The 26870-nt window shown below is 39.4% G+C and overlaps 2 protein-coding genes across 4 annotated transcripts; one reads left to right on the plus strand and one right to left on the minus strand.

Moving 5' to 3' along the window:
- The first annotated feature begins 287 nt into the window (after positions 1-287).
- On the plus strand, positions 288-14696 carry LOC102688695 (phytanoyl-CoA hydroxylase-interacting protein). Of its 2 annotated transcripts, none has more exons than XM_015343686.2 (5): positions 288-453; positions 9535-9707; positions 12718-12895; positions 13485-13602; positions 13871-14696. In XM_015343686.2, exons 2-5 carry the CDS (start codon positions 9543-9545, stop codon positions 14412-14414), a joined length of 1005 nt encoding a protein of 334 aa, XP_015199172.1. In that variant the 5' UTR covers positions 288-453; positions 9535-9542; the 3' UTR covers positions 14415-14696. The 2 variants fall into 2 exon arrangements, with proteins under 2 accessions (XP_015199172.1, XP_006625776.1); XM_006625713.3 differs by lacking the exon at positions 288-453 and adding an exon at positions 1533-1841.
- A 7192-nt stretch (positions 14697-21888) lies between these two features.
- LOC102689970 (protein phosphatase 1 regulatory subunit 3C-B-like) lies at positions 21889-26226 on the minus strand. 2 transcript variants are annotated; one of them, XM_015343433.2, is made up of 4 exons: positions 25970-26226; positions 25470-25576; positions 23757-24312; positions 21889-23663 (listed from the first exon to the last, which is right to left on the minus strand). In XM_015343433.2, exons 2-4 carry the CDS (start codon positions 25481-25483, stop codon positions 23292-23294), a joined length of 942 nt encoding a protein of 313 aa, XP_015198919.1. In that variant the 5' UTR covers positions 25484-25576; positions 25970-26226; the 3' UTR covers positions 21889-23291. The 2 variants fall into 2 exon arrangements, with proteins under 2 accessions (XP_015198919.1, XP_015198917.1); XM_015343431.2 differs by having other exon boundaries at positions 21889-24312; positions 25970-26224.
- Between the last annotated feature and the right edge of the window lie 644 nt (positions 26227-26870).

Raw genomic sequence — 26870 nt, forward strand, 5'->3', positions numbered from 1 at the left:
ATTTCAACATGTTAGAAACTCAGACGCTGCCTTATTTCTATGACAAGAACAGGGCATTTTGACTGTTATCCGTGGTTTATCGTTCAGCTATTCATCGTTTGTCTTTTTAGCCCAACAACAAGCTCCAATGTCTAATTTAGCCACTTGTTTTATAATGTTCTAGGCGGATTAATTTCGGAGCTGCCGCAGTGCTAATAGCTGACGATCCCTGTCGGTCCCAATCTGCACCACGGGTACAGACTGCAGACAAATTCGAACTGACTGAGTCCAAGGATCTCTCGCCCCAGCTTCGCCCTTGCCTTCCTGTCACGGCCGTTCAAAGACAGATGGTTTAATTTGCCTTTGATGAGTTCGGTGTACCGCGGCCGGCAGGGGAGAGATGAGACATTGCCGAGGTTCAGCGATGTTATCACTTGCGGCTGGATGGTTATGCTGAACTACGCTGTCAATAACGTGAGCACGATTGCCTATACGCTCTCTTGAGCACATCGCTGATAAACTGTTATCGTAGCGAATTTTTATGGTAAAGTTTACACAGTGACTCCAAACTACACCCTAGATTAATCGCTATTCCCCCTGCATAGACGTGCATATTGCATTACAATCAGAAACAGTCTATGGTCAATAATAATAATAATAATAATAATAATAATAATAATAATAATAATAATAATAATAATAATACAAAACAATTCTGATAATACCATTAGAAGAACCATTATTGCTATAAAAAGATTTTCTCAGAAAACTGTCTTAAACCATTTTGAGTGGGCTGTCAAATCGCCGTGCGTTAATTTGAAGTTATTTGTAGTTTGAGTAGTTCTCCAATCACTTACATTCAGTCTTTCTCAAAGCACTTGTACTTGGTTTTCTTATGACACGTAACCTGTACTCTGTTGGTTGTTTGATCTTTTGCTGTTGGAGATGTAGTAGGGAATGATGTTATCTGAAAGGAGCTGAATTACGGCCTCAGAGCCCCAGTACATGGGATTTTCCCCAATTTGGATATACTTTGAACAGGAAAAGAAGGCAGAGAAGAGGGACACAGATAAATACTTCATAGAAAAACACCTTACAGCAACACACATATTGTATCCAATGCAATACTGGCCTTAACTGTAGCTGAAACTAAGTTAACTGTATGGATTTTGAGTTTCCTATAGAGATCTCCATATGGTGTAGCATCTGGTTAGCCTCTCAGGACTCTGGCAGTGGAGCCTCTAGCCTGGACTGAATTTGATTCAGGCTGGGTCCACATTTATGTAAAAAAAAATGGGGTACCTGTTATTCCTGCCCACCACTGATATAGATTATCTTTCAAATGCTGATAAGATGGCAGTTTTGGACAATAAGTACAAATTGCATAATAGTGTTTGTTATTTTGTTACCTCTGTGTTATAAACTGTTATAAGGTTTATCTGATACTGTAAATATGAGCACAGGAGAGAGCTCATTGGCTCATTGGCCAGGGCACTGTGAGTGGGGGTGGTGGTGGTGGGGGGGGGGCATTGATAGAGGTTAGGGGAGCTGTTCTCTTGATTGTGTGCTTGTATGTGCGTGTGTACATGTTTATAGCAGTGAGATTGGTGCAAATTTGGGCAATGCAGCTATGCAGCACTGAAGCACGCAGTGTTTTGACAGAGCTGCTGGGCAACTGAGAAGGATAGTGAAATAGAGAGAGAGAAATACAAGGCTCGCTTCACTTTGTAATCAGTGTTCCTGAGGGATCCATCATCCACTACAGACGACGAAAAGAATTCACTGCGGTCTCTCTCAAATCAGATCTGAAGAGTGGTTTTATTTCAGATCAGGGCTGACCACATAATCTTTGCTGCACGAAGGTAAGGAATTAACAGTCCCCCATCCTTCTGGCACTGATCTCATCCAAGGGTAACTTTCCATTTACAACATCAAGTTTGTGTAAGGTTAATTAGTTGGGCTTGAGTAGCTAATGTGAAAGTTAGTGTGCTTGTTTGAGTAATACAGAGTGTTAGGTAGCAGGATGTTTTGTAGTGGATGTCATACGCAATGTATTTCAGGAGCTAAATGTAAAAAAAAACTGGACTGCAGTATGTTCAGTAGCTCTGAGAGCATTCTGTGGTACAGTGAGCTCAGTAGAAATTGTTGAAAGTGTTGGGTTACAGTGTGTTTAGCATCTCCACATTCAAGAATTCTGGTCAGCAGTTTGTTCATTGCCTTGGTCTTGCTGTGCTGAAGTTTGTTGAGTAGATCTGTCCTGGAGTTCTGTTGTTCAGAATGTGGTAGAGTGCTGAGCAGCTGCATGTTTAAAATCTTCATGAGCAAGAGCACTGGGCAGCAGTTTGATCTTAGATTATTGCTCTGCAGTGGGTTCCATAGCTCAGTGGTTTTGTTTATTGTACTGCAGTGGGATTGAGCAGTTTGGTGATCATTACATATCATTCAGTAATGCAGATATGTGACTTATCTGTGATGTTATCTGTTTGTGTTCTGAAACCATCCAGCAAGTTCCATTTGTTGTTTACTTCAGATAACTCAACTCTGCGAATAACGTATTGGATTATTTTATTCAAGATTGAATCGAGAAGCCAGAATATTACATTTCCACCAACACATATTTTTTATTATTTATATTGCTTTTTTTTACATCATGAATGTTTTTATTTTTTCCTTTTATAAAAAAGGGAGCAACACGCGTTAAATAAAGGAACAAATATGTAATGTGCATGACCTTTTGTAAATGTCTGGTATAGGTGTCATTTAACATCTGGAAACAGCCAAGCTTAGAAGTAAAGTACATGGCAAGGTGTTTGTACATGAGAACTAATATCCCTGGAGTATTTTGAAAACCAGTGGCACTGCTCATCTCATATGCTGAGCTTTTATAATTCTCTAATTCCTTTCACTTCACTTCCCTGCAAAGCCAAGCGATGTGAAGGACATACCTTGCTCTCGCTATAGTCTAGTATTGTTAATTCAACTCAAAATTTAGAAGTGTTCTTCTATTTGTATTTTTATAAAACAATGTATCAATCAAGGTATAAAATATACAAATTTGTGAATTTAAGCATTTTTGTTGAGTTCTACTTAATTATCAATTTATGGTGTAGAAGGCATCAGTACTATTTACAGTGACACTATATAAATGTGCTTGTGTATGAGTTTGCAGTATATATTGTAATAGGACATGGGCAAGATGATAGAAGAAGTGTACTCTTAGCCTAGAGGGTTAAAAAGCATCTATTCCAAGTAACCTTACGGGATAAAAGTTTGTACTCTTCCCATGTAACTCGGGACAACATTTCCCAAAAATAAACTTGAAAGAGTCTAATTAGCTGAAACCCTTTGTTATGAGGCATAGCACAGTTATTTTTGACTGAAGCTGTGTCTCAGGGTGTAAAAGCACAAGACAAAAAAACATCTTTCAGTCTTTTGTTGTGAACTGACTTTGTACTGGTGTTTTGTATGCCAAAGGAATGTTGGGCAGAAACCGGGACTAAAACTTGGGTTTAGGAAATGCTGGTTTGTAGTTATTGGGTGGCTAAACTACTTTCTATTCATTAAACACTTAAGATTGGCTTGAGAACCAAAAATGTAACCATGTAACTCACTTCTTTTCAGTCTTGGACTTTGTGAAATGTTTTCACTGAGAGTCTTTCTATAAATAAAGCACCATGTCACTTGTACTTTACAGTTTATGTCTATTCCTCAGATCATTACATTGGACAAAGCTAACTGAGCTCAGCCACCAGTGACTTGGCACCCCAAACTGTTACCATCTGTATATAAAGAAAATTGATTAATTTAGGTTGACTGTAGAAAGAAAAATCTGAAAAGACGACTCACCTGTTTTGGTGGCCTTGCATATAAAAGCAGCCAATCTATTTAGCATCTACATACTGCTCTTATAAGAGGATAATGAACAATGAAATTGCCTTCTGTGAACTTGATTTTTAATTGTATTTTTCTGTTGACTGTGCCTTCGATGACTGATGTCATTTTAACATAAGTTCCCAGGATACCTTCCATCTCAGCATCAGTCCCATGCTGCAGAAAATTTAAAAACTCCAACAGTGTGAAAATGGAAATATAGGATTTGACACCTTTCTTTTCCTATTTTTTTAAATGAATAGTTGTAGAATATTTCTTAAAACAAAATGCTTTAAAAATGCCTCTTTTAATGTTCATGCCTGTAGGTGTGTGGCATCTTCATGTGCGTTACACTGAGTTGCACTGAGTCTTAAAATGTTATCCTATTTTTTGTCTAACTTTTCCAGCTGATTTACATATGAACATACAAATGTGTCATTTCTCTCACACCTGGAACAAAAAGCTTTGAATGGCACCCTTTTAATGTTTTTTACAATGTGCGGCATCACAATATGTTTTGCAAGAAGTATTAGATGAATTCCTGAATCTGAAGGGATTTTGAATTTTTTATTTTGCCTGTGATCTGTTTTATTGCAGGATCAAAACGGAAAAAAATTTCAGGCAATTTTGCTCCATGGAGAAAATGCAGTTCCAAAGGGAATAGGTTTAAATCTAGCAGAGACTGGAGAAAACAAAAACTTATTTCATAGGTTGGTAAAATTAGAATGTGAATGTAGTATTCTGTTCAAGCACCTTCTACCTGTGAAAACAAACATATACATTATTCGGTTTATTCCATGCTAAAAAAAGAAGAAAGAAAACACAATGTTTCAGCCGTGGAGCCTTCTTCGGGTATGTGACAATTATTAAATTATTATATAAATTATTCTACGGGAGAAGTGATATAGTGCAGTATCCATTCCATTATTGAATTTGGATTAATTCAATTCCACAATCACCTGTCATGTTGTTATGAATTTCGCAGCATAGAGCCTGACACTAATTAAACGTACTGTCATGGATCTGAAGCAAGGTGTCTGTTGGAGTGTGACAGTACAGCTTACATAACAGAAGGCTGCTGCAACAGTCATATCACAGTTCCCTTTCACCATAAGTAGAGTGATAGTATGGAGGCTAGCTCTTCTGCCTCACAGCTGCGGGGTCCTGGCTTTGATTCTAGGTTGAGGCTGTGTGGTTTGGATGTTGTTCCTGTGTGTAGGTGGTTTTGTTTTCCAGATACCCTGCTTTCCTTTAATCTCTCAAAAGCATGCAGATTAGTCTTTATGAGGTGTTCTATATTGTATCTTTTCAAGAGGATTTCATAGGTGGAGGGGAGGTATGCTTCTCTACAACTAGTACTGGTATCCATTCATACCAGCAGATGAAGACATATTCTCACAGCTTCTATAAGGTGCAAAGTGTGGCCATGTTTCATTGTCTTGAGTATAGACTCACCTAGTTAGGTTTACACCTTACTCGTACCTTCATGCTTTCCATCACACAGACAGAGGAGTAACGTTTAGTGTTATAACCCTGACTATGGCAGATTAGTACATAGGGGCTCTGACCTTTTCATCTGTCTGGGAGATCTGAGCATAGCTTTCATTACCCACAAAACCAGAAGTCATAGAGATCATTATTTCCACACATTTCATGCGAAACTGAAGTTGTATGTGCAGTCAATTTTTCAATTGAGTCCCGCACACCTTTTTAATGAATGTATCATAAGCATAGGCTGTTACTGAATGGGTATGATGGAATGGAGTGAAAGCAGAGTATTCAACCCAAGGGGAAATCTTTGAATGGGAAACTGAAAATGAACAATTGTATTCTCCAACATTTCTCTTCATGAAATCAGGCAGATATGGTTGATCTTGCTCATTGCGTCCAACAATCTCACAATAACTTTGGTTGTACTGAATGTGTATGTGTCATCTCCATGTGTTGAGCTGATGTTAAATCCTGATAGCTATTGGCCACTGCTATTTCACCAGTTACTTTCACAAAAACTTTCAAAAGTTCCTTGTAGCTTTTGCCAAGGGAAACATTTCAACGTATCTAATTATGCTACTGTGGTGGACTGTGGTGTGGTTATTTTATGCTAATGTCCACTCTGACAAAGTGTATTCGGAATTAAAATGCTGGATTTTCCAATGTCTTGATGTATAATATTCAAACACTATGATCCCTGCTATCAATGTTCAACATAAGGTGCACAGTTGGGTACCATCTGGTTTTGTTTTTATGTTAGTCATCAAAGAGCTATAAACCGTATAATTACCATATAAACCATATAATTTCCATTCTATTAAAGAAAAAATCATATCTTTGGGAGGGCAATCCCTTCCACTGCCACTCCAGCTTTCACAAACTCCTGCCGTGTTTAACATCTATCTATCCAATTTTCTAACCACTTCTTTTAATTCACTGTCGGGGGGAGCTGGAACCTATCCTGGCAAGCTTTAGGCACAAGACAAGGTACACCCTGGATAGGACACCAGTCCATCACAGGGCACACACCCTCACACCTAGAGCCAGTTTTCTCAGTAGTCAATTAACCTATCCGTGTGCTGCCCTCCATGATGAACTCATAATCTTAATATATGTAAAATTTACATTGGGTTACAGTTGAGAATGTATAGGATTTTATATAATTATGCAATATAGACCATATAAATATAGAATTACATAGATCACATTTTCCACTGCAAGTAGAGAATCCCATACCGCATTATGCCTGCTTATCTTGAAGACAAGCTGATGTGGATGCAGCATGACGGAAGAATATTGCTTTTTACATGTTGAGAGAAATTAGTATTCATGTACAGTTCGCTGCAGTAGCCACTGGTGCAACAGCTTCTTCACTAGAAAACGCTGAGTTTTAACAGAGAATTCCTTGATTTCTACTCGTACTGAGTCATGAGTGGTCATGTACCCCTGCTGCAAACGTGTTGAGACTGTCAGCATTAGAGGCACAAGAGAGTTGAATCTGAGGTGTGTTACTGTACGTGCAATGGAAGCTCCCTCAACAAAAGCTAGCACTAGACAAGGTACATAGGAAGGTCAATCTCCTGATAATTTCAGATCAATAACTATAATGAGAAAATATTTAAAATGTATATAAGGGCCACAGTTTTACAATCAGTTTCTCCAAATATTTTAATTTATTATTGCATGATTGAGCAAGATTGTAGGATTTTACACAAAAGAGGTGGAAATTTTCTAGGCTTATATAGACATATTTTATAGTATAAAAAAACAGATAGTACCTTTGAGAATTAATGGCATTGTCATGACATGCATTGTGTTCCCAAGTATTCCTTTCAGTGATATACAGTATATATACAGTATGTTTTCTGAGGTATGAAATCTGTTTATCTATCTGTGGTAATCCTTCTGTTATACAATTTGAATCCTGAACCCATGTGTTGGATGCAAGAAAATCTTTTCTGCACCGTAGCAGATTGTTTCATGGTACATAATACAGAGAACACCATGGTGTAGTTAGAGAAAAGGAGAAAGAGAGAGGAGGAAAGAGAATGGGAGACAGAGAGAATTTGTGAAAAGGTGAAAGTGACCATAGAATCTGGACACAGGCAGACCTGGATATCCAGAGAGGACAGGCTAGTTACCACAGCCTGGCCATAGAAATTGGACACAGACAGACCTGGATACCCAGAGGGGACAGGCTAGTTACCACAGCCTGGCCATAGAAATTGGACACAGACAGACTTGGATACCCAGAGAGGACAGGCTCAGTGACCACAGCCTGGCCATAGAAACTGGACACAGGCAGACCTGGATACCCAGAGAGGACAGGCCCAGTGACCACAGCCTGGCCATAGAAACTAGACACACACAGACCTGGATACCCAGAGAGGAAAGGCTCAGTGACCACAGCCTGGCCATAGAAATTGGACACAGACAGACCTGGACACCCAGAGAGGATAGGCTAGCTACCACAGCCTGGCCATAGAAATTGGACACAGACAGACTTGGATACCCAGAAAGGATATGCTCAATTGCCACCGCGGGGCTATAGAAACTGGTTTATCACAGGCAGACCAGGATACATAGAGAGGACAGGCTCAGTGAGCACAGCTCACTGGCAAACTGGACACAGGCAGACCCGGATAGCTAGAGAGGACAAGCTCATTGACCTGAAATTATGTAATAGACAGCCTGGATATTCAGAGTGCAAAGGTTATGCTCCTACTACAAAGTGAAACAGCAAGGCACTTTTTGCTACATAAAAGAAAATGCTTTGCTATTAGATAAAATTAATAAAAATATTTTTCCTAAATGTTTGAACATTTTTAAATAATTGTTATTTTGGCAAACCTGTTATTCATTGGTCATGACAATAAAGCAATTTAGAATATTTAAATTTGAAAAAAAAGGCTGGACAGGAGAGAAATTAAATAGGGAAAATAAGTAGATAATGAGAGATTAAGAGAACACAGTAAGAAAGGAGAAGGTGGTGAGGACAGAAAGAAAGATAAATGGGAGCAGAAGGAGGAGATAAGGAGAGTACAGAAGAAGGAAAGGGAGAGTACACATAAATCACAGGCTTCTCTCTCCATCTAGGAGACCATCCCTGTCAGATAAAAGAGGGAGATAATTACCTGACTGAGAGCTGCTGAGCTGTGTCATCGATTGAGGTGGAATGACTAGCCAAACGTGCTGGATTGATAGAAAGCCCATCTCAAGGTTACTAGTGGTGCTCTGGGTCAAAGTGTCTTCACACTTCACACACAAATAAGGCGGCTTATTTCACCTTATACAGGACCTAAAAGCTATTAAATTAATTAACAAAATTCTGCGCTGCTGTTACTCCTTTATTTTTGTCCTGTGTGCTGACTCTTACAGAGAACATGAAGACAACAGTTCAGTAATAGTTTCTCTTAAGGTCTGATGTACAGCTGGTTCACACTGAAAGAACAACTTTAAGACCAGCTAAAACACATATTATTCTGAAACATTAAAGCAATTTAATTTTGTCAGTGAATCTGAGTAAATTACTTGTGGGAAGAGAATGCTGTTGTGCTGAAAAGCCTTCATTGATGGGTTTCAGAGTTCTTGGTAGCACCTTTTCAGCCTCATTACATTTCACTGTAGCCCTTCAGCAAAGATGAATGTGCATTGAGCGAAGGCTGAAGAGATGCATCATAACTCACTTTCTCTCTATATTGGTCTGTATTTTAAATAGAAATATGTTCTTACTGACCTGTCAGGTTAAATAAAATAATCCAAATGAGCTAGATGGGGATCTCTGATGGTAGCCATTCTTGTGTTGTATTTCAGGAAGAACTTTTGGACCAAGAATGATGTACATGCTTGAAAACTACGCTTTAAAATACTGACAGAGAGCACCAGCAAATTGTTCCAAGTAATTAAACACGGAGACTGAGATAAAAGGAATATAAAAAATAATATTTAATGCTATTCAATCTTTTGAAGATAGTCGTTCTAATTAATTCTGAATGAGTAAGGTTATACAACAATAAACAGTGTGTTCTGAACACAACTGAACTCATTATATGAACTGCTATTCTTTCTGTCAGTGCAATGGGAGATGCAGCTACAGCTGCTTTTTTCACAGCTTTTCATTCAATGTTAAAACAGTTTATTCTCAACACTCGCTAATTGCCTTGTCTTAGTCCGTTCATTGGTTTCGTTATCCAGTGATCAGAATGGAGCTGCTCTCCACACCCCATAATATCCAGATCACCGAGGTGACATGTGACTCCTTCAAGATTGCCTGGGAGATGCACCCCAAGGATGCTGGGAAAGTGACACACTACTTCATTGACCTCAGCCGTAAAGAGGCCAAGGATCCCAATCGCTTCAAACATCGGGTAAATATATTTGTCCCTTTCACTCTCTCTGAAGATAGGCCACTTAAAATGGTTAACTGTCATGTGACACTCCAGTGATAACTAAGGAAAACCAGGCCGTGAGAAAATAAATGCAGGTGATGCCACACAGAATAGTTTGGACAGCCAAAATAGCCCACAGCACATGAGTAGGCAAGGTAGGCAAGTGTTGATTGATCACATTTGCTAATCAAATCTAATTGACTCATTGTCAGGTATTCTCCATCTTTAACATAATGTATTCTTCTCTTCACATTCAGAAAGTAAAAGGTTTTAGGAAACAAAATACAGACAGATCTGTTCTTTTTATTCTACAAAATATAAATCTGTTGGGATTAAAACAGTTTTTGCAAAATTAAGGACATATTAAGGGAACAATAACACTATTTTTATTTTTGTTAAGGGTGTAATTATGTTTGACTACTGTTTTCTGAAAATACAGCAGTTGCTTCAGTATTGTAATATAAAGCTACTGTGCTTCCACTAAGCAGCACTTCCAGCCATTGTGTATGCTCTCGACTATTGTATTTGAGTGAACACCAGGAGTTGGGAATTGCTCTTTTGTTGTGTTATTTTGACTACTTTTCATAGCTATTACTTTAAAGTCTTTATTTTTAGTGGTAATAACCTTTCTGTTTCATTTGTGCAGCTTGTGTAAGAGCCAGAAACCTGATGAGACTACTGTCCAAATGGAAGGAGATAGAAGTCTTTTGTGGCAATAATTTCACATGGTTACATTTTGGAAAAATAGAAGATCACCCAAGTTGAAATGCCCCCTTTTGTTTGCTTTATATGACTTGGTTGTGTGGCTCTAAACCTTGTAGCTTTAATCTGCTGATGTAATAGTGAATAAGCAGTCAGTCTGAGTCTGTGCATTTGACAGGGCCATAACTTACAGATATAAGGATCTAGATTCATTCTTCTTTTTCTTAATAAAACAACAGTCAAAGCAGGTCAAAACTGCTATTTCTTTTTATTTTATTTTTTCAATCCAGGAACATAGGCATTTTTTTGGGGGGGGTGTTTTAAAGGAAGAATGATAACAAAGCTAGACTAGGGTTATATTGAGTGCTGATGCAGTTTCCGCTATAGTTACATGCTCAAACTGTGGTAGTACAGTGGTAGTGTAGTGTACAGTGGTACATGTGATTAGTTAGCAATTAGCAGTTGGCCTTTTTGTTGCTTTTCCATAAAGATGTTGAATGAAAAACAGAACCCTTTCAGGGCAGCAAAAGAGAAAAAAATGGTGATAAGTAAGCATGAGAAAGCAGGAGGGAGGCAAAGAAAGTAAGTACGAAAGAAGAGGACAGAAATTAAAAGCAAAATGCAGACAAAGAGGAAGGCAGAATCAGAGAAAAGGTTAAAGAAAGAAGAGAGATTGAGAAAAAAAGAGAGGAGTTCAGGAGGAAAGAAAGGACAGAGAGAGACTGTTAGTTAACAGGAAATGAGTTGGTATTTCTCTCAGTGCTATTTACAATTTCTTTGAGGGGAGTGCTTTTTTAAACTCCTCACTGACAGAATCCATCATATCAAAGTACTTAACAGATGAAAGCTCAATAAATAATTTGATGGACCCTAGTTCCCTGCCCTATATTTTTCACTTAGCAGAAAGGCAGGAAAGCATGAGAGAAATGGACAAGCTGAAAAATAAGTAAAGCACATATACTACATACATATTGAGCAACATAGAGTGAAGCCTCTCTATATTTCTGCATTCTCAGCCATCAGGGCAGAATATTCTACTCTGCAATTGTCATTTGTGCCCCTCCTGTTTCACTCATAACTTTAATAAACATTCCCTGATATATCATAATCATGAAACCATTTTTCTTTAAAGCTCATGTAGTCCAAAGAGAAGAGATTAAATGTGATGGAACTACCTCTGAGGTTGCTATGGATACATGGCCCTCAGACAGTTTTACAATTAACCCAATTACTGAGCTGCTGTTCCACAACAAGAGGCTAATTTATTTTGAGAGAACTCTTGGGTTCTTGCCTTCTTATCACGTTCTTACATCACTCACATTTTATTATACATTAGAATAAGAAAAGGGTTAATTATAAGTAGAAATAATGTTGCTATTAACTTAGTGACAAGGTAATCCAGAGACAAGGAGTTATTCCTGGTTACTAAATTCAGATAAAAAACAAAATTACTGAGTTAAATTGTCCTCCAGTAGTAACTACAGTACATGCTCAATAATCACATGCTCATGAGGCTAGTCAACATATTTTAAATTTCAGCAAATCTGTCATTTAAAAAAAAACATTCTAGTCAAAGCAATGGTATTTCAAATGCAGGTCACACAAGCCCACACCTTATCATTTTGCATCATTATTTTGCGTAATGATTCTGCGTAACCTTCAATGAAAAAATCCCATTAGGACTTTAAAAAAGCAGAAAAAATCCAGAGGTTTTTTTTAATTCTGCAACATTATACTAAAGTGGGCATAAATCACTTGTAAAACATGGCAGGTAATAGCACAGACTGATATACTAGGTTATTTTCTTGTTAGAAATTATTGCCATTTGTGTGTGGCTGTCCTAGGGGATAACAGAGAGGCTATTCATTGGAGTCTGTTTAAGTAAAAACAGCTTTGCCTCTTGCAACCTAATAATGTAAAAGCAGAACTGGTTTAATGACCAAAACAGTGTTTGCTCAGTAAATCAATAGATACGCAAATTGGGAATATGGTAATGCAGAATAGTTCATGCTGCATTACTTTCTGTATATTCTATATTCTATTCTGCATTACTTTCATTGTATACACTTCATATTAATATACGAATTCTGAATCTTGAATATTCTTAACTACATTAAAATATTAGATTCCATTAAAAATGTCAAATTTTGAATTGGCCCAGAGCATACTAAAAGCACTGCTCCTTAAAATTACAGTTTAATACATAAAATGGAAATAGTTGTAACTTACCTGTTTTACTGCTTCTTGTCTGTTTCCTATCATACCTCTGTGATGTAATCATGTTCAGGATGTCCCGACGAAGCTGGTGGCAAAAGCAGTGTCCCTCCCCCTGACAGTGCGTGGTCACTGGTTCCTGAGCCCGCGGACAGAGTACTGTGTGGCGGTGCAGACAGCGGTCCGCCAGTCCGACAGCGGGGACTATATGGTGTCAGAGTGGAGTGAGGTGGTGGAATTCTGCACTGGTGGTGAGTCAGCCAGTACTTCCTCCATTCACCCACCTTCCCCATTAGTATCTCTTAATAATATTAATACTGAACCTCAGCCCTGCTCCTGACCTTCTAGCCAGGATTTCCAATGGGACAGCACACCATTAGGCAAAATGTGCTGGACAAATAAGAACATATAAACAAAAGTAACCTGTCTTGCTCACTTGGTAAGCAAGAGCTATTTTGTCTGAAGATTCAACTCAGGCATTTTAAAAGACACATTGGAATCAGCTTGAGCAACTTGAGTGGGCAAGTTGTGTCTGGTTGGGTGGGATTGAAGTAATCCTGGCTTTCCATACAATCTTGGCCCCTGTGGCTGTCCAGGTCACCTTTTTGCTTGTATCAAACCCAACCCTTAGACCCGTTGCTTGTACTATGAGCTTTGGTGTAAAAAAAGCAGGTGGCCAGAGAGATTATGATCACTTAGAAGATGTGCAAAAGCTGGTGTTGTCTCTCCTGTGCCGACAACACCAAATCTGTGGAGCATGAAAAGAAAACTAACTGGCAATAGTAAGTATAAACAAAGCAGAACATTGCCTGCATTCTAGCGTTTTCTGTGTATCTCTAGATTACGCTATAGATCACCTGCAACAGCTCCTGGAGAAAGCAAAGTGTGTGTCTGGACGCATGCTGAGGTTCTCCATGTTCTACAGGAACCAGCACACCGACTACTTCCACTACGTCAGGTACAGATTGTCCTTAAGTCTGTCTGTCAATACACTTTGCTTCTTTAAAAAATCAACAACAATTCAGTTGCCAATATTGCTACCATTACTATTACTATTTTTATGTTTTTTCTCTATTTCTTCATGATCATGCTCTTCATGATTCTTCATTTTGAGGTACAATTAGTTTTTTCAGAGCTATCATGCATTATCTTGTTGAGATATTGGAGAAATTTGTAGCCTCGGAGCTCTGAGAAGAAAACAATGCTCCATGTGTTTGTTCCAACAGGCTACAGTGTGGTGGCGCTATGCTGCCCACTCTGAAGGACAGTAGTGGCAGTCATGGCTCTCCCATCAACGGCACACTGAGGGGGGTGTTTTTCAGCTGTAACACAGAGTTCGACACTGGGCTGCCCCCCAGCGACTCGCCCTATGGCCCTCTGCGCTTCCAGGTCCCAGCAGGACAGCTTCTCCACCCTAGCACCCGCCTCTACTTTGCTGACTTCTACTGTATGTACACCCCCTACCACTATGTAGTGCTTGTGATGGCCCCTAGTGGTTCTGAGGGTGACAGCTTTTGCAGAGGTCGCCTGCCCGAGCTGGACACTGCCAGTAACCCATTCCTGACCTTTCAATCCCCACAGCAGGAAGGGGGGGAGCCCACCTTTTGGCATGCCCATGATGTTATCCTGGAAGTCCTGTATACCGAACCCGTACCCCTGGAACAGGGCATCTTGGAAGAGATAAGTGGGCACCAGCTAATGAGTCTGTCCACTGCCAATGCCAAGAAAGACCCCAGCTGCAAGGTGTGCAATATTAGCGTGGGCCGCTGAAGCAGGCAAGGAATAATGGCTGGAATGGGCTTCAATTGTCAGCTTCTTGTGAGTTTTCTTTCTTGTTACTTTTTAAGAATTTCTCATATAATACATGGCCTGCAGGGATCAACCAAAGCTCTCATCTTTCTCTTTAATCGTCTCTGAACTACGTTCTTTTACAAACGTCTATCTTTGGATCTCTGCATCCAACTTGCTCACACAAATTTCTGGATTTTTCAATGCTGTCTTGCAGGGCATATTCTTCTTGATCCATTTCAGTAAAGGTCCAGTTTTTCTCCAGTTCTTGGTGTTGTTTTTATTTATTTTTATGGCATATTGTTTGCTCTATATATATATATCTATAAATATGGAAGAGAAGTAATTTTCAGAAATAATGGTAATTCCTTGCATTTTTCTCAAAAGATCTCAAAATGCTTAACTATAGTAAAGAACTCATTTAAGCCAAGCGTTATGTGCTAGCAGCCCCACTCCGCAGCAGAAAAAGTAAAGAAGCAAGTCATTACTTCATTAATTGGTCCAGAAAGAAGAGCGCCACCCACTGGTCCACCAACAGCAGTGGCAGCAGCAGCTGCTTTTCTTTGGAGGCCTCCCATGTCAATACTGACCAGGCCCAGCAAGGAATGATGCACAAAAAGAAATTGAGGTCTAAGGGATATAACTTAATCATTTTAGAACAGATGTGAAACAATATACAGATCAATATGAAACAGAAAACTGCCATTTTAAAAACAAAGTTACAGTAGTTAGTATTGGATATGATCTCCCTAAACATTACCATAATGCTCTGGACAGACTGCTAAGGGATGTTCTGCCACTTTTCCTGTGCAGATACACATAGCTGGAAATGATTCACCACTTATTTTCTCTTGTTCAAGGCACTGATGAGTCAGTGGCACAGTGTCACTAAGGTCAAAAGCAGAAGGAATTGTTTTTCTTTAGGTCATACAACTCAATTTTTGCACTTTGTGGTCTCCTGTGTTTCAAAACTGACACTTCTGCTCCGGTTTCCTGCAGAAGAAAAAGTGTTGGCTCAATGATTCATCAAGATATTACTGAGCTTTATTTGTTTTAACTCATAGTGCACCAAAAGAAATCTTTCATTAAAGGAGATTCTTTCTCAAATTGTAACACTTCCACTACCTTACTGGTTGGCTTGGCCAATGCAGCAATTGTCAGATCACTTTCCCCATGAAGTCTCCTCACAGCCGGTCTTTCAAAAGGAAATTAAAACATACAGTAGTGAATAAAACACTCCATCAAACTTTCCATCACCACCTCAGATATCCTCCAACCTATAGAAGAAGTGCAATATTATCTCCCAGCTGCCAATAGGCTGCCTTTGCCTCACCTAAAAACATGATTTATGCAGCCATTTAGATGATGCATGGGTTATTTCACTCTGGAATTTGTCTTTCTGTGGCCACTGCAGTCTGAACTCAATTACACGTGATGGATGTGGACATGATGGTTTTGGGCTGGAGTGGTGATTTCCACATTGTGACCTGATCCTCATAGAGTTGGTTTCCTGGTCGTCTCGGGAGTAACACGCTGACTGTTGAAGTAGAACATCTCATTCTTTGGGTATCTTTTCTCAGAAACAGGATAGCCTCCAATCATGTTGACTGCAACCAGGAAATCTTTTTTACTAAAGTAGGACATGGTTAGATAGATAAGTCTTTATTGATCCCGAAGGGAAATTGATTAAATATATTGTTAATTCTTGCATTGATGAAAATAATGTCTGTATATATTGTATGTACACATTGAAATCAATGCATTTCCCCAAATTTAATTCTTGTCAGTCACCAAACACTAGTTGTTTTTACGAACTCACTTGATTTGAGCTCAATGTTTTAGTTATTCCAAAGAACAATGCTCTCATTTTTCTTACTATTTAAACAAACTTTATGTACGTTCCCAGTGTTATGTAGATGTAACATGTACATATTGCATTTTCACTGTGCTTCAGTATGTATAGCAATGCAATGCTTGAAATATGCAGTTGTTCTCTGTTGTAGTACCTGTCAAAGTACAGTAAGACGTTTTCAAAGTTAAGGTTTGTTTCTTCATTAAGTTTTAACTAACTATTCATAAACTATTCGATTAACTGTAAAAACATTCAAACTTAAGAAATCTGCTTTTTTTTAATTCAACTAAATGATACTGCAGTACTGTCACCAAAACTCAAACAGATAGTATAACATCAAATGTCAACTATCCATTTTTTCTTACAACTCTATACTCCAAAACAACCCTTGTTTCAAATAGAAAGGCCACAAAAAGTCTGCCATTCATTGTATTCCTTTTCCTTGTAACTTTTCACACTGCTAGTAAATTCTACCATACAGGACTGGTATGGTATAAAAAGATATAAAGTAGTTACAGCATGACTGAACATTTGTATTAAACAAACAAAATATTAATCAGAGATGTCAAGACAGTTATCTCTTCATTGTGATAGGCATCAACAAAAATTCCCCTTTCCCTGAAAAGTTGATCAAATTTCCTTTGAAATCATGATCAAACATTTTTCTTTCACAGATTTGGATAGTGTGATCACAAACATTCATGACCACTATACAACTTCACAATACATAACACAGAAAGTGTGATATACTTCAAAAATTATATTTATGTGTCTGTTTAGTATCAAAGTCCTGACAATTAATCTTCCTGTATTTCAGTGCTGTATTGTAAAAAACAATCCTTTGTGCTGTCACTAGATGGTACTAATGGACTTGCTGAAATTAGACAGGATGAATTGGAAAGCTACAGTATTATTGCATCTATTTAAATATGATAGTATATGAAAATTGGTATACATTTTCAGAATTAGGCATTATTTTTACTGTAAAGAAAGCCTTACTCCAAATATTACACAGATACAAATCCTGTTCTTCATTTTTTATTTCAGAACTTAAAATTGTTGTCATTATCAATTTATTGGGTCAGTACTTTTACCAAAAGCAAATTACACCAGTACCCATAAAAACAGCTGTGCTTTTTGCTAATTTAAAAACTTGCTTGAGGGTATAACTACAGTGCTCAATTTAGGATTTGAACCTGAAATGTCCCTCTTTATTAGCCTGCTACTTAAAGACTGGAGGTTATCTTGTATTAGTAAGCAAAGGCTCACTATTTAAATAAACTCAACAAAATCCCTGTCTCTTTGTATAAGTAATTAATATTAGATTACAAATCCCTTGCTATATATACCACTGAGGAGGGTCTGAGAGATTGTCGCATATGCTAATTGATTGAGTGGCTGCCTGTCAAGAGGATGAATAGAGGCAGCGTCAGTGTCCCCATCCACCCAGAGAGCAGGAGACACAGAGGTTAATCTGGTTGCGCTGTAATCAGATTGACAGAAACACCTTTATACTAATACAGATTAGACCCTCTTTGCTCTGTCTGTGTGCTGCAGAGTTCATTGAGGTTGAGGGCATGGATCACACCTTTTTAATTGAGAGAAAATGTGCCTTCTTTCACTCCTGCATACACAAAACACCCCTAAAGTCACTCCCAATCCCTCTCTTCTCCAAACCAAGGCATGTCTGCTATCTACAGACCTCCAGTGAATACTGATATCAGAGATCTTCACATTTGTTCCCTAAGAGTTAAAGTCCACTCCAGGTCCTGAGGGTTCACAGACAGTTCAGGATGTTGATTTAAACACTGGCATTTAAAATGTAGTGAAATACAAAAAAATCTATATTTTACCCTGAACCAAACTAACAAGACAATCAACAATTTTAAGATATGAAAGCTATATTTTATGTGAACATTTTTTTTTCACTTTTATACTCCTTTAAAATTAGGATTTGCCAAATGTTCCTTTATTTCTCAGCTCACAGTACCAACTCCTGTACTATAGTGGGATAATGGCAAATGTGTTCTGCTCAGCATACTTGTCCTCATTCTCCATGGTCCTTTACAAGAGAGCACAATAGAGGAGCAGCACTTGTGATGAGGCAGGAATTTTATTTTGCCCTGAGAGAGCCCCGGAAAAATAATCTTAAAATCACTCCCAGTGATGCTCTGTCCACCGAACACTGCCACTCAAGAAACCCAGGTAACAGTTGGCTATTAGCAATGTCTGCATCATCAACCTACTCTTGGATCAAGCACCATATTTTAGAGTCTTCAAGTGGAAACCACTCTAGATTTAAAATTAAAAACCTACTTAGTAGAAAAAATGGACTGTGTGTAGCCATGACAAAATGGAACTGTATTGATATACCGATCACTTTTTTGTTTTAAAAGTGCCTTACTTGGATGAATACCTAATTAGCTGATTTAACTAGGAGCTTGGGTAAAATGAAAATTGAGAACATTCTTTAGCCATTTGATTTCAATTGCACGTGCCACATGTAAACAGGAGAGAGTAGTTCACACCATGTTCGATCAGCTAATGGGAAAATGGATATACTTGAGGCACACAGTCAAGCCAAACCTAATCTACCTGTTTTGGGGAGGAAACACCCAGAGAAAGCTTGAGTAGGCATTAGGAGGACATGCAGAGAAGATACTTCAGTCCTGAACTGGGCCAAGCATACAGCATACAAACGTACCGGAGCTATAAGGCAGCAGCAATACATGGAACTGTATTGATATACCGATCACTTTTTTGTTTTAAAAGTGCCTTACTTGGATGAATACCTAATTAGCTGATTTAACTAGGAGCTTGGGTAAAATGAAAATTGAGAACATTCTTTAGCCATTTGATTTCAATTGCACGTGCCACATGTAAACAGGAGAGAGTAGTTCACACCATGTTCGATCAGCTAATGGGAAAATGGATATACTTGAGGCACACAGTCAAGCCAAACCTAATCTACCTGTTTTGGGGAGGAAACACCCAGAGAAAGCTTGAGTAGGCATTAGGAGGACATGCAGAGAAGATACTTCAGTCCTGAACTGGGCCAAGCATACAGCATACAAACGTACCGGAGCTATAAGGCAGCAGCAATACATGGAACTGTATTGATATACCGATCACTTTTTTGTTTTAAAAGTGCCTTACTTGGATGAATACCTAATTAGCTGATTTAACTAGGAGCTTGGGTAAAATGAAAATTGAGAACATTCTTTAGCCATTTGATTTCAATTGCACGTGCCACATGTAAACAGGAGAGAGTAGTTCACACCATGTTCGATCAGCTAATGGGAAAATGGATATACTTGAGGCACACAGTCAAGCCAAACCTAATCTACCTGTTTTGGGGAGGAAACACCCAGAGAAAGCTTGAGTAGGCATTAGGAGGACATGCAGAGAAGATACTTCAGTCCTGAACTGGGCCAAGCATACAGCATACAAACGTACCGGAGCTATAAGGCAGCAGCACTTACTGCCATGCCAAAGAATCACTTTTCTAGCCAAAAGATCAGGACCTTTGATATGAACAGATTATACTTGCACATTTTCATTATAACTAAATTATCTGAAAATCTTCACTAAGTGTTATCCTTTACAAGTTGGCACTTCCTAGGCCAGTATTATAACTGGAGCGAAAAAGTCTTAAAAAAGTACAGAGACCCTGTTTTGTTGTGTACATACTATTATATATAGATAACATAAGTAGATGATACATCATGCAGCAAAATGCTCTGTAGTTAAACAGCCAGCTGTACAATGAATTGTACGGCTGATATTGGAGATAATTACTGTTGTAAAAACATTCTGAATTTAGTGATTACAGGGAATAAGCCATAGTCCTGTCCTCTTCCAGAGCCCAGAGCTACTTTAAGCTTTTGAATGGGGCAATATAAATACACCCTGTTCTAATTTAAATTTTAGACTGGAAACCGGGCACATCAAATGTCATTTTATTTCCAAAAATTATACACAATTTGTTGAATGATTTGTCTTGGCTTTGTTTCATACAGTACATTTATATACAGTATTTACCATAGTCAAAAATAACAATGTTGAAGATTAACCTTTAAGTGATTTTGCATTAGAATTATGTTGATAAGTTATTTTGAACTGTACATAACCTTGCTTGAACTGTGTGGTTTTCTGTGGGTAGCCACAGATTGTAAAAGCTTGTAAAGATTCTCCTTTGGTGAATCATGCCCCCAAAACACAGTTTAGTCTCATGCAATTTAAACTGAAGCCCCTCCTACTCTCGATACTCCTACAGTGGTACATTTTTGGAGGTGTTGAAATCGAGTGTTGCAATATGCCCAAAATCATTCCAAATGAAGGAGACTTTGGGCACAAATGGGTATCACCAAACATGACCAACACCCTAAAAGTAGCCACCCCCTGATCTTCTCTCACCCTCTCACTGCCTTGGGATTTCAGATGCACTAATACACCAGGTATTCCATGACGTAAGCAACTAATCAGTGTCTGACCTCTATCACTGCAGCATTGCTTGGCTTAAGAAAAGAGAGAGCAGTCCTAGAAGCTGTTAACTATTACTGAAATTTCATGCAGTCAACCTAATCCCAAAACACACAAACCAAAAACCAGGACAATGTGTGCGACTTGCAAAGTTCTGGAGTCATCGTGTATTTAATCACAGAGAAACCATGCAAAGGGCAAGAGAGTTTATATGGAGATTTAAAGCTGTTAGACCAGTTACTTTCTGCGTTCCTCATAACGTCTCAGGGGATACCAAAATCTTGGCTCATTAAGATACAAACCAATATTGTTTTCGTATATGGATACTGTTAAAGTGAAACTCGATCGGCTGCAGTATTTTATGTAATCTGCCTTGAGGAGGAAAAGTAACTACACTATTAAACCCAAAACCTGTCAGATGACTAATATGAAGAAAACTAAACTGGGTGGTTTACAAACAAGAAGGTACAAAGTGTACGTACACACACACACACACTCCTCTTGTACCTTTAACTCCATTAAAGTTATAAAATTTGCCAATTAGTGCTCATTCTGAACCATTTGTTTGAGACTTGTGACACCAGTGAACTGCACATTGCTTTGATGCAGTACAGAGCCTAAAACCACCCAAATGTGCACTGAAAGGAAGACAATTTTTGCCAAAGAGACACCAACCACCTTTACATGATGTAGGACCTAAGTGAAAACGTGCTGTGGATAGAGGATATTGCCAAAACTCCAAGCTAAAAAAAAATAATAAAACAAATCTACAGTACTTGCAAATAATTAAAAAAAATACCAGTTACAATCAATAGACAATATTTTGAATTTGCAGTCCCAGTGAGCTGATCCCAATATCTCATCCTGCCACTTCAGGCAGGGTTGTGGTTACAGTTTGACTGTAGGGTGGAGCCCCTGTATTTATAATTAAGGATAATTATAAAAAATAATTTCATACATCCAGATTACACCAGTGTAAATGTTTGTGGATCATTTCAATTTTCCTAATGGATTTGAAGTGAATGAAAATCCAGGATCAAAAACAAATTTAAAATCAAAGCGTTACCCAATGTTGTCTACCATTTAAGAATGGGGTGCTTGAAATAACTTCAAAGACCAATGCATTTTTAAACCACTTTATTTACAAAAGGCAGCAAATTATCATCATCATCCAACTCCTGATATGCCATCATTCAATCACACACACAGTCTGCATAGCAGGTATAAACCTTTCACTACATCCCCTATGAGGGGGAAAGAAAGAGCATCAAACTAAGTCTTGTGACACCAGATGTGTCCACAACACCTTAAAAAAAAAAAAACACACAACAGCATGTGAAAACAGTGTGACAAACCTAATAGACAATTCTAATCATTTTATCAGGTGATCACAGGCAGTGAACAGGTTGCACTCTTAACATTAAGTAATGATGGAAGCAGTTAGTGCTAAAATTAAAGGCTGTGTCCATCTGAAATGAGTGCCTTATGGATGCAGCGGACAAACACCACAGTATTTTGAATTAAGTGGGGACAAATTTTCTGATCTCCTGCCATTGGAAACTGTCAAAAATAAGCTTTTGAGCTACACCTTTTCCACATTATATAACTTTTTTTAACCCATAATTAGTGCAAAGTGAGTCATGAACACTGCAATAGACTTTGGCTGATAACTGTCAGGGACTTATACAGTATGTAAAAAGAGAACGTCATTCAAGTTAAAATGTTACATAAGGACTCTTCACCAGTCACACCCATGTTCATCACAAAACAGCCTCTTGGAAAGGGGGGGGGGGCTCATTGTGTTGCAGATGTAGGTATAAGTTAGGTAGCTGTTTTTAGAAAGAGATACATTTTAGGATGTGCACTTAACTTGAAGAGGTTTACCTAGGACTCCTGAACCCTGACACTGGAGCACCCACTTCACAATCAAACTAGTATATATTAATATACAATTAGAACTATGTAGTACAGGTTTTCCATTTCTACAAAAAACAGTCAGGAAGACAACCGATGGATCCTTGAAGCACTGGACAATAAAGCTTTTTTTTTTTTAACGTAATGCATAAATGTACTGAATACCACTGCAAAATTCCAGTCGACTAATTTCATAGGAAGCAAAGAGCATGTTTGTCCTCCAGTTTGAATCAGAAGAGTTTTCAGTAAAGCAAGGATGCATAGTAATCATGTTTCTTCAGTTTTCAAAAGAGCTCGCATCGGGACGGGACACAGAATTCCTACTTCCAAGCCATTCCTCCACTTTCCATTTAAACCTGGATAAGAAGGTGGCTCTCGTCACAGTCCATCCATGTAGTACACAAAGAGTCAAGTTGTAAGGTAAATCTGCTTGTATTCAGAGGTAAGAACGTACTGAAACAATGGCAAATCAAGAAGGCAAGGAGTCCCTTCACTCCTCCCTTTCATAAGGAAGGACTCAAGTCAGTCTGCCATGAGTAACTGAGTCTATAGTCCTTTATTTTTTTTTTAAGCCATTTGGATAAGATGGGGGAAACAGTTTCACCACTTGCTCACCAGTAGCAGGATGTGCTCTCTAATCTCCCCCAGCCCTGAAACTGCGAGAATAAGAAATCAGTAGTGGCTGCACGGGGGCTGCCCAGGGGCTCAAGCTTGGACAGCTTGCCCTCAGGATTGAGCCACAGGCTACGGCGCTGGGGAGGAGGGGTGAAGGAACGCCTGTGCTGTCTGGGGAGGGAGACTGGCTCAGGATTGGTGAAGATGAGGATCCTGAAGTTGCGGCCATGGTTGTTGTCCCAGAGGGTGGTCCTGGAGCCCCCAGGAGTATAGGAGACACAGAACTCCAGACGTTCACGGGGATCTAGGTCATCAGGAAGCAGGATCTCAAAAGCAAAGGTGTCCGTGTCGGTGCCACCATAATGCTGCTGCAGGTAGGAGCAGGGGACATCACAGAAGCTGCGCCAGGAGTCAAAGGTGATGCGAATGTTTACAGCCTTCTCAAAGCTGATGTTACGTACCTTGACCGTGCCACTGAGCAGTCGCTCATTGACCGAGCAGTTCTCCAAGCGCACCAGGTTCTGCTGCAGCTGGGCCTTGAAATCCAGGTAGTCTGCAGAGGGCTGGGAGAAGGCAAGCTTCAGCCGCCACCTCTTGCCACTGGCTCCTTCCCCTTTAGCTACACTCACGGGCTTCCCCAGCCCTCGCAGCTGCACCAGAGGCAGCTCGGAGAAGGCCACGTCCTCATCTTTCTCGGAGAAGAAACGGACGGCAGTCAGCGACAGACCCTTGGAGTCGGCAAACACCACGCGCTTCTTTTTGGTGGTGGTGCCGTCACCACTGATGCCACTGCTCTGCGTGGCGGGTCGCTCGGAGGGGGACGGGCTAGCGGGCCGACACAAATGCTGGTCCAGTTGCTGAGAGGTGCGGGGGTTGAGGCAGGGCCGCAGGGGTTTAAGAGAGGTCACCCCAAGCAGGTGGCACAGTGGTTGGGACTGACTTAGACACAGACGCATGGCCAGATCCACAGGCATCACTGGTTGGGGAACGGAATGGCCACCAAAGACATGTAGGACTCTAGAAAGAGAGAGACAGATCTCAGACAACACCTCAACACTATACGTGTTTGACAAATATTCACAGAATTGCAAAAAATCTTCAACAGCATTTGGACTATTAACCACTTTGTTGCAGTTGGCTTTTCACTCCACACTATCTGCTGCTTTTGGCAAACCCTCTGGCAATCTAATGCCAAAGCTGCTTTTTTAAATATGCATTCAGACACAAAACTGAACATTCCTGACTGCAAATACTCCCCTCTATCCTTTAGTGGGGATAGTGCCCACCTTTACCTTCATTCAGTGAAAAGTCATAAAAGTATACACAAGGGGGGTGGAGCAGAGATTATGGATCTGAAAAAAAGTGAAAACTCCCCCAAATTATTTTTCTTACAGAAATGGAAAGTCATTACTCGATACCAGCTTGTCATTCATTGACTAAAGACTGTGGAGTTTATTATGTGCAGAACTATATTAAAGAAAGATAGAGGAGGGTGTGTCTAATCACTGAAATGAAGAGAAGTACTAATGCAGTGATAAATTATTCACAGATCTCACTGCTCTGCATTAACACGGTTTCACAGATAAAACACAAAAGCCATTTATACACAGGGTGGCAAGGAAGACCAGACAGGGAGTCCAGCAGGATTTTGGAACCTTGCAATTAAGAAGCCCAGCCACAGCCCACCCCTGTCTCCCAGGCAATTTATAGATCAAGGAAAAGCAATTCACACAGTCAAACAATACAAACAGCAAGAGATGTGGAAAAGTCACCTCTTTTCGAAAAGACAGGAACTGAATTAATAATTTATTTTACAGAAACAATCTCCCCGTGGAATTAGCTTCGATACTTTTAAAGTACAAATTCAGGTTCTTGTCCGGCCCTGAAAAGCGAACAATTAAATGAATGTTTTTTGGTATGTAAACTAGTAGGGGGGGCGACAATGTTCCTACATTCAACCCAGAATCAAGCGAAAGCAAAGAGGACGTATGGCGAAGGCGATAGCGTGGAATATAGACGCCAGTTTTCAACTAAAGTTAAGTTTGACAGAAAGTTCGTTTTTAATCCTCAACTATCTCTCATTAAAAAGTTACATTTAAGGTTTTACGAGAAAGGACAGGAAACCAGAGCACACGCCACAGTTTACTATATTCATATTAAAAAGAACTCCTTACTTCGTGCAGTTCATAACTGTGCAAGTGATGGTGAGCGGAATGGAAAACAAGGAGACAATCGCCCTTGGACTGGATAAACTAGAGCATGCTGGAGTCAAACGGCACCCCTGCAAGAAAAAAAAAAGTAAGGTTACGGCATTTTCATAGTAAAAGTTTGCCAGGCTACATAACAAATGTATACTAAGGCTTCTCCAGATTAAAGGCAGGCATGAATATAAATGTACTGTTTTATTCCGTGTGCGGTAAAATAATGCACAGACATTACAAAAAAACATAACTAATATTCCGGCTAACCCCCCCCCCCCAAAAAAAAAATCATAATTATTCAATTGTAAACTCTAAGAAGAACAATTTACTCCTAACTTTACAAGAATTTATGCTTCAATTTAGCTATCGGAAGTACACACCATTGTAGCAAGTAAATTCCTGAATAGTAACTAACTGCTACTGCATATTAACAGAATGAGATTAAATCAAAGTAAGGAAAAAGTGTTACTTACACTCTGGTATTCCGAAGGATGTTATCTGCATAAATTACTCAGAGGAAAAAAAAGTCCCCCTTTGATTTATTCCTTACGAAAGGTTACTTTTCTGAAACAGTATGAGGTCACGGCGACGATAAAGAAATCCAAAAGTACCCCCCAGTAATATTCCCCACAGTAAACCCTACTTCACTACCCCCCCCACCACCCAACCAGCAGCAGATCCAGGAGTTGAACTGAGCTTTCTGCTCTTGCTCTGCAGGTATTTAATCTGAACTTCGGGATTCGCAGCCTCTGTGCTGTTCAATGTCTTCACGTGAAAGTGCGTCACAGCCAATCCCCTGCGTCGCCTTGTTCCGCCCTTAGCCAATGGGTGCGGCTGGGACGGTTTGTTGAGGTGACGATCACAGCGTGTGAGGAATCCGTATTGGACTTCTCGACCTGAAGAAGTGGTGTAAGACGAATGACATTCCCTTCTGGTGGTGTTCTGAGCGACATGAACCGATCAGTCGTAGTTTTGCAAAGGAACAAGTAATAGGTTTATTCCATGCTGAAAAAAAGAAGAAAGAGAGCACAACGTTTCGGCCGTGGAAGAAGGCTCCACGGCCGAAACGTTGTGTTCTCTTTCTTCTTTTTTTCAGCATGGAATAAACCTATTACTTGTTCCTTTGCAGCCTACGCACGCTGACGCAGCTACCCACCCGAACTACAGTCGTAGTTTTGTTCGTCAATCAGCCACGTTTCCACATGTATTCAAATAGAAATGTTAGATAAGTTAATGATGACAAATATGCTTCTTTGTGAAGGTGTACTTTTGGATCATTTTCAAGTGTATGATTAAAATGTTCTTAGTGTATTTTGTCTATTATTTTAGAGAAAGCATTAAAGATATGTGATGCTTCCAAAACCAATCTATGAA

This window comes from Lepisosteus oculatus, chromosome 2 (genome assembly GCF_040954835.1).
Source record: "Lepisosteus oculatus isolate fLepOcu1 chromosome 2, fLepOcu1.hap2, whole genome shotgun sequence".
Lineage (NCBI taxonomy): Eukaryota > Metazoa > Chordata > Actinopteri > Semionotiformes > Lepisosteidae > Lepisosteus > Lepisosteus oculatus.

Excerpts from the sequence above, each read along its gene's own strand:
- LOC102688695 (XM_015343686.2), top strand. The coding sequence starts at position 9,543 with ATGGAGCTGCTCTCCACACCCCATAATATCCAGATCACCGAGGTGACA. Across the intron at positions 9,708-12,717 it reads CCAATCGCTTCAAACATCGG|GATGTCCCGACGAAGCTGGT; the intron begins GTAAATATATTT and ends AATCATGTTCAG. Across the intron at positions 12,896-13,484 it reads GGTGGAATTCTGCACTGGTG|ATTACGCTATAGATCACCTG; the intron begins GTGAGTCAGCCA and ends GTGTATCTCTAG.